The sequence below is a fragment of the Scyliorhinus canicula genome, chromosome 7 (assembly GCF_902713615.1).
Source record: "Scyliorhinus canicula chromosome 7, sScyCan1.1, whole genome shotgun sequence".
Lineage (NCBI taxonomy): Eukaryota > Metazoa > Chordata > Chondrichthyes > Carcharhiniformes > Scyliorhinidae > Scyliorhinus > Scyliorhinus canicula.
Window position 1 is genome coordinate 166,135,338 of NC_052152.1, and position 12,235 is coordinate 166,147,572.

The 12,235-nt window shown below is 45.9% G+C and overlaps 1 protein-coding gene across 1 annotated transcript in view; it reads right to left on the reverse strand.

The window, feature by feature from the left end:
* Nucleotides 1-12,235, reverse strand: part of arfrp1 (ADP-ribosylation factor related protein 1) — a 41,402-nt gene that overhangs the window by 23,363 nt on the left and 5,804 nt on the right. The window contains exons 2-3 of the mRNA XM_038803204.1: nucleotides 9,084-9,177; nucleotides 6,894-6,981 (exon numbers count right to left, since the gene is read on the reverse strand). Of these exons, the coding sequence (XP_038659132.1) occupies nucleotides 6,894-6,981; nucleotides 9,084-9,176 (181 nt within the window). The 5' untranslated portion in view covers nucleotide 9,177. The remainder of the gene's footprint in view (nucleotides 1-6,893; nucleotides 6,982-9,083; nucleotides 9,178-12,235) is intronic.

Sequence of the window (12,235 nt, forward strand, 5' to 3'; positions counted from 1 at the left end):
TAGTGTCTCCCATCTTCCACCCAATCAGACCTTCCTTTCTGTCCCTTTTCCGCCCTCCCCTATTTCATCCACGTAAAACTTATTATGTTTCTATCTTTTCCCAAGTCTGGTGAAAGGTCACAACCAGAAATATTAAAACTGTTCCTCTCCACAGTTGCGGCCTGACTGGCTGAGCATTGCCAGCATTTTCCCTGTTTTTATTTAAGCCTTATTGCATGTTCCTATTATAACTCTAGTGGAGTAATTTTGCATTAATAACTCTGACAACATTTCAGATGAGAAATGGAGACACATACCAGCAATTCTCAGAATTTCTATTTAATTGCATGTGTGAGGCTACATTTCAGCAAGTCAGATTAGTATATTTTAACATTCTACCTGGTTTGCAAAATTATGGAAGATAGTCTATGCTAGAATCATATAATTCCCCACTTCAACTTTAGGACATGGTTTATTTTCATTATAATGTCTCAGAGTGGATGGAGGGAGGGGTCTATAATCCTGGTTCAATGTTTGATTCCCTTTGGTTATATCCTGGTTAACGATGGAAAAATCCCCGCTCCTCCCACCCTACCAACCTTTGTTTTCACTACCTTCCACAAACTTCCCATCCCTCATATTTCTTCATTTGCTATGTGGTTTTGTGCTACCCTTCCCTCCTGCAGTAGCACAAGGGTTTTGATATCAGCTGTCTCCTGGGCAGTTGGGCAGCATGGTAGCACAAGTGGATAGCACTGTGGCTTCACAGTGCCAAGGTCACAGGTTCGATTCTCCACTGGGTTACTGTCTGTGCGGAGTCTGCACGTTCTCCCCGTGTCTGCGTGGGTTTCTTCCGGGTGCTCCGGTTTCCTCCCACAGTCCAAAGATGTGCGGGTTAGCTGGATTAGCCATGCTAAATTGCCCTTAGTGACCAAAAAGGTTAGGAGGGGTTATTGGGTTATGGGGATAGGGTAGAATTGAGGGCTTAAGTGGGTCGGTGCCGACTCGAGCAGAATAGCCTTCTTCTGCACTCTACATTCTATGTTCCACGCTGCCTTCTCTATGACAAAGCCTCCACCTTATTGCTGAAAAAGAGAGATGCGCGGTCCAAGCATTTCCTCTTGCACTTTTCAGGATAACTCGCAAGAAACATGGCAGGAATGCGAGTGGTAAAGAGGATGTTACAAGACTTCAAGATGATTAAGACAAGTTCACTGAGTGGGCAAATACATGGCAGATGCAGTATAACATGGATACATGTGAAGTTATCGACTTTGGGCAGAGAACCAGAATGGCAGAATATTATTTAAATAGCGGCAAATTGGGAAATGTTGATGTACAAGGAGACCAAGGTCTCCTTGTACCAGTCACTGAAAATAAGCATGCAGATACAGCAAGCAGTTAGGAAGGCAGATGATATGTTGGCTTTCATTGCAAGAGAACAAGTACAGGAGCAACAATGTCTTCCTGCAGCTGTGGAGGGCCTTGGTGAGACCGAGGCTGGGGTAGTATTCGCAATTGTGGTCTCCTTGTCGAGGAAAGAGTGCGTTTGCCCTGGAAGGGTGCAGTGGGGTTCACCGGACTGATTCCTGGGATGGCAGGATTCTCGTAGGAGGGGCGATTGAATCGACTGGGCCTGTATTCGCTGGAATATAGAAGAATGAGATGGGGGTCTAATTGAAAAGTATAAAATTCTGACAGGGCTGGATGGACTGAATGCAGCTGTGCTGTTTCCTCCGGCTCAAATGTCTGGGGAAGGGTTCATGGTCTCATGTTAAGGGGTGGACCGTCTGAAACTGGAATGGGGAGGGGCTTCTTCTCTCAGATGGTGGTGCACCTGTGGCGTTCTCTGCCACAGAAGGCTGAGGAGGCCAAGTCACTAGATATATTTAACAAGTAAATAGAGTTTTCTGGACTCTAAAGGTGTCACAGGGTATGGGGAGCATGCGGGTGGAAAGTGTTGAGATAGAGGATCAGCTGTACTCCTGTTGATTGGTGGAGTAGGCTTGAAAGAGCGAATCGACTACTCCTGCTCCTATTTTCTATGTAAATTACCAACAGTTAATGGAGGAGCAACAATTTATACTGAATAAGAAGAGTGTTGATTGGTTGGCAAGTGGACTCCGATTGGTGGTGGTGTTCTCATGGAGCATGCAGCATGGAACAGTTAACTGCCCAGCTTTGTTCAAATTTAGACCAAACATATCGACTCGGATTGGTCAAAACATTGACTTGGGGAAGGAACCAGAGAATGACTGATCCCTAAGCTTTCGTTTTTTGGAAAAAGGCGCAGACACGTTCCCTCTTCTGCAAAGGACAGTCCATGTGTGTGAATATATGTGACTTTTAGCATGGGCAAGTGAGCCACACTGAGCCCAACTAATAATCTTAAATTGGCTTTCAGTGTAATTCTTAGCACAATCAGGAGTGTTTAGTAGGTGTTGTCCAGTCTAGTAATCACGTCTAATATTGGACACCATGCTTTGTGTTTTGCAAGCATGGGCTGGTTGCATACGTTCAGTGCTTTGCCTGTCGCGAATGGCCAATGGGACATGCTGTCTGATACTATCCACGTACGCAGTGTGGCTCACTTATTCATGCTAGAAGCCCAGGGCCCTGCCCTTTGCAGACAGAAGGAACATGTCCACACATTGCACCATCTTCAACTAAACGAAAGCTGGAACTGGAGGGGCCTGGTGTGGGGTGGGGAGCAGCATCGAGTGTCGCTTTATGCGGACGACCTGTTGCTGTATGTGGCGGACCCGGTGGGGGGAATGCCGGAGGTGATGAGGATTCACAGCGAATTTGGGGGCTTTTCTGGGTATAAGCTCAACCTGGGTAAGAGCGAGCTGTTCGTGGTGCACCCGGGAGATCAGGAGGAGGGGATTGGTAGGCTCCCACTGAAGCAGGCAGGGAGGAGCTTTAGGTACCTGGGAGTCCAGGTGGCTAGGAGCTGGGGGGGCCCTGCATAAGCTCAACCTCACAAGGTTGATGGAGAAAATGGAGGAGGAGTTTAAAAGGTGGGATATATTACCGCTGTCGCTGGCGGGTAGGGTGCAGTCCGTCAAGATGACGGTGCTCCCGAGGTTTTTGTTCCTGTTCCAGTGCCTTCCCATCCTTAGCCCGAAGGCCTTTTTTAGGAGAGGTAACAGGAGTATTACGGGATTTGTATGGGCGCATGGGACTCCGAGGGTGAGAAGGGTGTTCTTTGAGCGGGGCAGGGATAGGGGGGGGGCTGGCGCTGCCCACCCTCTGTGGGTACTATTGGGCTGCCAACGCAGCGATGGTGCGTAAGTGGGTAATGTACGGGGAAGAGGCAGCATGGAGATGGCGTCCTGTGTGGACACGAGCCTGGAGGCGCTGGTAACGGCGCCGTTGCCGCTCCCTCCAACGAGGTATACCACGAGCCTGGTGGTGTCAGCTACCCTCAAAATGTGGGGGCAATGGAGACGGCATAGGGGGGGAGGTGGGGGACTTGATGGAGTCCCAGATACGGGGGAACCACCGGTTTGTTCCAGGGAGCATCGATGGCGGATTTCTGGGCTGGCACAGGGTAGGTATTAGGAGGTTGAGGGACCTGTTTGTGGATGGGAGGTTCGTGAGCCTGGGGGAGTTAGAGGGGAAGTTTGAGCTCCCCCCGGGGAACACGTTAGGTGCATGCAGGTTAGGGCGTTTGCCAGGCGGCAGGTGGAGGGGTTCCCTCTGTTGCCCCCACGTGGGGTACGGGACAGGGTGCTCTCGGGGGTGTGGGTTGGAGGAGGGAGGATTTCGGACGTATACCGCGTAATGCAGGAGGTAGACGAGGCCTCGGTGGAGAAACTGAAGGGTAAATGGGAAGAGGAGCTGGGTGAGGAGATTGAGGAGGGGACGTGGGGGATGCCCTGGAAAGCGTGAATTCCTCCTCTTCCTGTGCGAGGCTTAGCCTCATACAGTTCAAGGTGCTGCATAGGGCCCACATGACTGGAACGAGGATGAGTAGGTTTTTCGGGGGCGAAGACAGGTGTGCTAGGTGCTCGGGGAGCCCAGCGAACCACGCCCATATGTTTTGGGCATGCCCAGCGCTGGGGGAGTTTTGGAAGGGGGTAGCAAGGACGGTGTCGAGGGTGGTGGGATCCAGGGTCAAGCCAGGCTGGGGACTCACAATTTTTGGGGTTGCAGTGGAGCCGGGAGTGCAGGAGGCGAAAGAGGCCGGTGTTCTGGCCTTTGCGTCCCTAGTAGCCCGGCAGCGGATCTTGCTTCAATGGAAGGATGCGAGGCCCCCAAGCGTGGAGGCCTGGATCAATGATATGGCGGGGTTTATCAAATTGGAGAAGGTGAAATTTGCCATGAGGGGATCAGTACAGGGGTTCTTTAGGTGGTGGCAGCCTTTCCTGGACTTCCTGGCGTAACGGTAGGGAAATAGGCCGGCGGCAGCAGCAGCAGCAGGGGGGGGGGGGGGGGGTTTGGTTCGGTGGGAGGGAGAATTGTGTACATGGGTTTGTTGGATGTGGCGGATGTTTTTTTTTAATACAGCGCAGTACAGGCCCTTCGGTCCACGATGTTGCACCGACATGGGAAGTCGAAAGCTAAAGGCCATCTAACCTACACTATGCCATTATCATCCATATGCTTATCCAATAAACTTTTAAATGCCCTCAATGTTGGCGAGTTCACTACTGTTGCAGGTAGGGCATTCCACGGCCACACCACTCTTTGCGTAAAAAACCTACCTCTGACCTCTGTCCTATATCTATTACCCCTCAATTTAAGGCTATGTCCCCTCGTGCTAGCCACCTCCATCCGCGGGAGAAGGTTCTCACTGTCCACCCTATCTAACCCTCTGATCATTTTGTATGCCTCCACTGTATTAAGTCACCTCTTAACCTTCTTCTCTCTAACGAAAACAACCTCAAGTCCATCAGCCTTTCCTCATAAGATTTTCCCTCCATACCAGGCAACATCCTGGTAAATCTCCTCTGCACCCGGTAAAAAGCTTCCACGTCCTTCCTATAATGAGGCGACCAGAACTGTACGAAATACTCCAAATGCGGCCGTACCAGAGTTTTGTACAGCTGCAACATGACCTCATGGCTCCGGAACTCAATCCCTCTACCAATAAAGGCCAACACACCATAGGCCTTCTTCACAACCCTATCAACCTGGGTGGCAACTTTCAGGGATCTATGTACATGGACACCGAGATCCCTCTGCTCATCCACACTGCTAAGAATTTTACCATTAGCCAAATATTCCGCATTCCTGTTATTCTTTCCAAAGTGAATCACCTCACACTTCTCTACATTAAACTCCATTTGCCACCTCTCAGCCCAGCTCTGCAGCTTATCTATGTCCCTCTGTAACCTGCAACATCCTTCCACACTGTCTACAACTCCACCGACTTTAGTGTTGTCTGCAAATTTACTCACCCAACCTTCTGTGCCCTCCTCTAGGTCATTTATAAAAATGACAAACAGCAACGGCCCCAGAACAGATCCTTGTGGTACGCCACTCGTAACTGAACTCCATTCTGAACATTTGCCATCAACCACCACCCTCTGTCTTCTTTCAACTAGCCAATTTCTGATCCACATCTCTAAATCACCCTCAATCCCCAGCCTCCGTATTTTCTGCAATAGACGACCGTGGGGAACCTTATCAAACACTTTACTGAAATCCATATACACCACATCAACTGCTCTACCCTCGTCTACCTGTTCAGTCACCTTCTCAAAGAACTCGATAAGGTTTGTGAGGCATGACCTACCCTTCACAAAACCATGCTGACTATCCCTAATCATATTATTCCTATCTAGATGATTATAAATCGTATCTCTTATAATCCTCTCCAAGACTTTACCCACAACAGACCTATAGTTACCGGGGTTATCTCTACTCCCCTTCTTGAACAAAGGGACCACATTTGCTACCCTCCAGTCCTCTGGCACTATTCCTGTAGCCAATGATGACATAAAAATCAAAGCCAAAGGCTCAGCAATCTCTTCCCTGGCTTCCCAGAGAATCCTAGGATAAATCCCATCAGGCCCCGGGGACTTATCTATTTTCACCTTGTCCAGAATTGCCAACACTTCTTCCCTACGCACCTCAATGCCATCTATTCTAATAGCCTGGGTCTCAGCATTCTCCTCCACTCTCTTTCCTTTTTGTTGTTTGATTTTCTTGTTTTAGTAGTTACTTATGTAGTTGGGTGGTTGTTGTTCTTGGGTTTTTACCATGGTTGTTTTGTTAATATTATTTTGTTGTTTATATTTTGTGAAAACCTTAATAAAAATTATTTAAAAAAAAAACTAAACGAAAGCTTAGGAAACAGTTATTCCCTGGTTAATTCCTTCGGCAATGCCTTGATCAATCAGTTGACCTGTCCGATTTGAATTTGAACAAAGCTGGGCAGTAAACTGTTCCATGCTGCATTCTCCATTGCAACACCTTCACCAATCGGAGTCCATTCACCAATCAATCAGCACTCTCTTCTCATGCAGTGTAAACTGTTGGGCCCCGTTACTGTTGGTAATTAAAATAACATGTCTTTTTTTTCAACAATACTCAAGTTCTCCACTTTTTCCTTCAGTTTCCTATAGCTTACCTTATACATGCTGTGCTCTCAGTATTTATTAATCAACAGACTGATCCTAGAGATATCTTGGTTTTATATATATACCTAAACTGATCACTGCTAATTGTTAAAGACTAAACTGTTTTACAATCTGGGTTTTTCATTATCTTATGATTAGCTTTATGGAATATTCTTACTGCTTCACTCCTACAATACATGATTTGACTTTGGGGGAAAAATTAAGCCAGCCAAATTTCTACACTACAGCTTTATGCTCTACTATACAATCGCAATGCAACAATGCCAACAATAAATATTCTCTGGAAAAAGGCTATGCAGACACATAATTAACCTCCAAACTTACTGTTTAAGCCTACTGTAGTAGTAATCTTTGATAAAGTCATTCCTTTGTAGTTTCGATTAAACTTGGTTTTTGTCTGCTCCAAGAAGGTCTGCACATGTTGATCAAACAACAGAGTTAAAACAAAACTACATCATAATAAACGCGAAGACAACACAAAAAACTTTATTTTCCAAATTTTTTTTCATTGTAACTAAGCTGTATATACGGTTGATGCCTTTGACAGCTCTACAACTGCAGTGATGTACAGAATATTTTTATTACACAGAAACACAGAAAATAGGAACAGAAGGCCATTCAGACCTTTGATCCTGTTCTGCCATTCAACATGATCATGGTTGAACCTCATCTCCACACCATACTCCGGCACATATCTCTTGACACTTTTAGAGTCTAGTGGGGCTAGTTTAGCACAGTGGGTGAAACAGCTGACTTGGTAATGCAGATCAAGGCCAACAGCGCGGATTCAATTCCCGTACCGGCCTCCCCAAACAGGCGCCGGAATATGGCGACTAGGGGCTTTTCACAGTAACTTCATTGAAGCCTACTTGTGACAATAAGCAATTATTATTATTACCTATCTATTTCCTTCTTAAATATATTCAGTGATTTGGCCTCCACAGCTTTCTGTGGTAGAGGATTCCACAGGTTCACCACTCTCTGAGTGATGAAGTTGCTCCTCACCTCAATCCTAAACGGTCTACTCCATATCATGAGACTGTGACCCTGTTGCTCTCGACCCTTCAGTCAGAGGAAGCAACATCCCTGCATCCAGTCTGTCCAAACTTGTCAGAATTTTATACTTTTCAATTAGATCCCCCTACATTCTTCTAAATTCCATTGAATACAGGTCCAATCTTTCATTAGTGTCACAAGTAGGCTCACATTTACACTGCAATGAAGTTAACCTGTCCTTATACGACAATCCTGTCATCCCCGGGATCAGTCTGAACCTTTGCTGCACTCCCTCTATGGAAAGTATATCCTTTCTTAGATCAGACCAAAACTGCACACAGTACTCCAGGTGTGGCCTCACCAAGGCCCTGTACAATTGCAGTAAGAATCCTTCCTCCTGTACTCGAGTCCTCTTTCAATGAAGGCCAACATACCATTTGTCTTCCTAACGGCTTGCTGTACCTGCATGCTTGCTTTCAGTGACTCGTGTAGTAGGTCCCTTTGTACATCAACATTTCCTAATCTTCCACCATTCAAATAATACTCTGCCATTCTGTTTCACCTTCCCACCAAGTTTCATGTCAACCGCAAATTTTGAGACATTACTTATAGTTCCCTCATCCAAATCATTGATGTATATTGTGAACAGCTGGGGCCCAAGCACAGACCCCTTCAGGGCACCACTAGTCACTGTGTGCCACTTGAAAAATACCCATTTATTCCTGTTCTCTCCTTCCTGTCTGCTAGTCAATTCTCAAACCAAGCCAATATTCATGCAACAATATTTTATTCAATTAGTTCTAATTTTGTTATTACATATATGACAAATGTAAAGAGTCACACAAGTCACATTAAAGATGATGTCATTCCCAAACTTTGCTCGTTATGAACAGACATTGGAGATCATTCTTTAGCTTTTCTCGATATCCTTAAACAACGTAGTTTACTCCTCTTAATTCAAGGCCATTTAATAATTTGAATTATCTACTTTGATTTTAAGCCATGACTTTCTGCTGCATTTACATTGATTGATTTGAAATGCTACATCATTTTTTAGAGCAAAACACAAGGGAATAAAGATGGCATCTGATTTCTGCCAATTTACACTGCCAACTTGCACATTAATTTAGAGCTCTGTGCAAACAGTTATATACCGACATGAAGCTTTTTTCATTAAAATTTAACCAACATTTGCAAGCCAATGTTACAAAACTCATAAGTCAAGAGCTCTTGGAGTATCAAAGCAAAGAAAGGCGATGAAAACCACATTCCACTACAGACAGAAATGTACCATTTTAAGCAATGCAGTGATGCTGTCACAGAAGAGGAGTGATGATGGGAGGCATTGGGTACAGAAGCATATGCATGGGTAAAAGTATGAATGTACGCAATATGAAAGAACGAATAAGAGAGATAAAGAAAATAAATTTTTAAAAATAGACATTTTTATTAACTAATTATTGTATATTAACTAATCACATTATGAAGGTAAGCCAAGTGCCACAAATATAATCTCACAGTTTTGCCTGCATTGTCCAATCCCAAGATCAGAATGCAATACTCATCCTTCTGGAACATGTACTTCCACAGGCCAGACAGTAGTGTGTACATCCTACAAAACAAAATAAGTATGCCTTACAAATATTTCCATCACAAATAAATACATCAAAGTTATACTCCCAGTACTACAGCAATTTCACAGTCAAACTTTAATCTGGCAGCAGTGCTATTATAAGTGGCAGGAATGCTTGCTGGCATTGCTAATACTAAACAATAGCTTTGACAAGAATAAGGGAATTGTAATAAATCCAGGAATGCTGCAACCAAGGCTGCAAATACTCTGTAGCTACAAGTCTAAATGTGCTGCCTGTGGAGAGTACTGTACATTTGGTATTGTACTACAGAAGTCAGAATCACAGCCTATTCAGCAAGCCAATCAATTTAAATGAAAGCTTCCAACAACTAATCTGAATTTTCTCTGGGTTACTGTCCATGTAGAGTTTGCACATTCTCCCTTTGTCTGTGTGGGTCTCACCCCCATAACCAAAAGATGTGTAGGGTAGGTGGATCGGCCATGCTAAATTACCCCTTAATTGGAAAAAAATAATTGGGTACTCAAAATTTTTTTTTAAATGATCTGAATTTTGTTTCTCTTTTACAATGCACCACATTTAAGAAGTGTAAATATTCTTTCCATTCTTACGCCCACAATCCTATATTTAAAAACGTCTTCCACTACAGGTACCCGAGCCACTCATTCATACCCACTACTTGCAGCAAATGTTTTTCTCTCCCTTTGTTGGCTTAGTTGGCCTAGTTCTAGTTCCTGACTCACTCCCACCTCCACCCCACCATCATCCAATGTATGCCTTTCATCCTCTCTCAGTAGCTGTTTCCTCAGCCATGAAGAGAGGCTAGTTAGGCTGGGGTTGATTTCCTTGGAGCAGAGAAGGCCAAGGGGGAACCTGGTGAAGGCATACAAAATTATGAGGGGCGCCAAGAGGGTAGATTGGAAGGAATTTTTCGCCTTAGTAGAGAGGTCAATAACCGGGAGGCATAGATTTAAGGTAAGGGCAGGAGATTTAGAGGGGATTTGAGGAAAAACATTTTCAACCAGAGGGTGGTGGGCATCTGGAACTCACTGCCTAAAAGAATGGTAGAAGCAGGATCCCTCACAACATTTAAAAAACATTTATATGGTCACTTAAAATGCCATTGCATACAAGGTTACGGATATGCTGGAAAATGGGATTAGAATAGATAAGTGCAGGATGGCCAGCATGGAACGATGGGCTGAATCCTTTCTGCGCTGTAAAACTCTATTTGTTCCTATGACTACATAGTTAACTGCGACCCTGGTTCACAATTGCTCATCATCCTCTCACTCCCACCCCACTTCAAAGCTGATCCTAGCTACAGCCATGATCATAGAGCCTGCTCCCGATAAGACCACCTCCACTAATGCCAATGGCCATTCTCCTACCTTTTGTAAGTATACATTTAAAAGGATAATATACAACATTGAAAAATAATTTGTGTGTCACCTCTAACATCAGGGTGAATCCTCACCGACCTCTCAATCCAGCTCTACCACTTCACTTCCCTTTGCCTTTCTCTTCTCTCCACATGGTTTTAGATTGCCCTGCAACTTTGAAGTTTCTGCATCAGTCTGACACTATTAGAATAATAGTTTTGGGTGAATTTAATGGATTGGACTGTAAAGGGTTATTTGTTTACTAAGCATGGTGTAGCCATGAGAACAAGCCTCCAAGGCCAAATTAGAATGTGTTAGGTGATAAGGTGTTGGCACGAGAACTAAAATGTTGCTTCAGCACAGGTTCCACATCTGCGGGGACATCCGATGGCGGGCATGGTGAGTGTAGTCGCACACAGGGCAGCTCCTGTTTGAAGGCACAGGAAAGAGTTCTTTTTACCCGATACTGGGTGGAATTTTGATTAAAAGGTGTAGGTGAAGGTTGGTAGAGTAGTTTCCACTGGGAGTCTATGTCTGCTGGTTACCGAACCTGGCAGAAGACGGTGAGAGACCTGGCCAAAGAGTTAGAGGAAACCTGTGCTGCAGCAGCCAGTGTAAGAATGGCTACGGGGGAAGGACTGCTGCAAGGTGCAAGGCCCCAGCTGGAGCAGTTGATGGCTTTTATTAAGGAGGAATTCCGCCAGCAGAGGAAGGAAACGCGGGAGGATCGCTCGAAGGCCATCGAAGGAGCTGTGGCACCCCTGAAGTGCGGGTGGAGAAGTATTTGGAGGTGCAGGGATCGCAGATTCGGGAGATTGAAGGAGTGATCTCGGACCACAGTGATCGTATGGTGGCTCTGGAGGCGGAGGTAGGGCTCCTAGGGGACCTGTGTAAAAGGTGCAGGGCAAAGGTGGAGGAGCAGGAGATTACCTCGAGAAATGAGAACCTGCGAATAGTGGGCCTGCCTGAAGGAGTGAAAGGTGTGAGTGCCACGAGGTATGTCTAAGAGATACTGGTGGGGCTGGTGGCAGAAGGGGTGCTAGATAAGGCCCCTGAAGTAGACCGAGCGTATAGGTTCCTGAGACAGAAGCGTAGAGCTGGGGAGCCCCCCCGCGGGCAGTGATCGTGAGACTGCACAAATTTGTGGAGAAAGAGATTTTGCGTTGGGTCAGGGAGAAACGTACCTGCGATGGGAAGGGAGCAAGATCCGAATATATCAGGACATCGGAGCCGAGTTGGCGAAGCGGTGGGTAGGGTTCAACAAGGCCACGGCGGTGCTGTACCGGCGGCTGATCAGGTTTGGGGTGCTCTACCCTGCAAAATTATGGGTGACATTCAGAGGCCAGGAGTATTATTTTGAGACCAAAAGCGGCTGAAGACTTCATTAAAAAGCATAAACTGGGGGAGAACCGAGTGGACAATGCTTGGGAACCGGGGTGCTGGCACTTCGTAATGGTTGGGAACATGTTCGAAGTAGAGTGGGGGGGAGGGACTGGGGGGTTCTTCGTCCCCTCCGGTTTGGAAGGGTCCTTTTTTGGGTTTGTTGTTTACTGTTGGGATTGCAGGGGATGAAAAGTTTATGTGGGGATGGATGCTCCCACCCTGCCCTCCTGTTTTATGGGACTGTTTGTGTTTAGCATCTGTTTGTTTGCTTTTGGGGGAGGCAGCCAGGGATTCAGGAGAACACTTTGTTTGG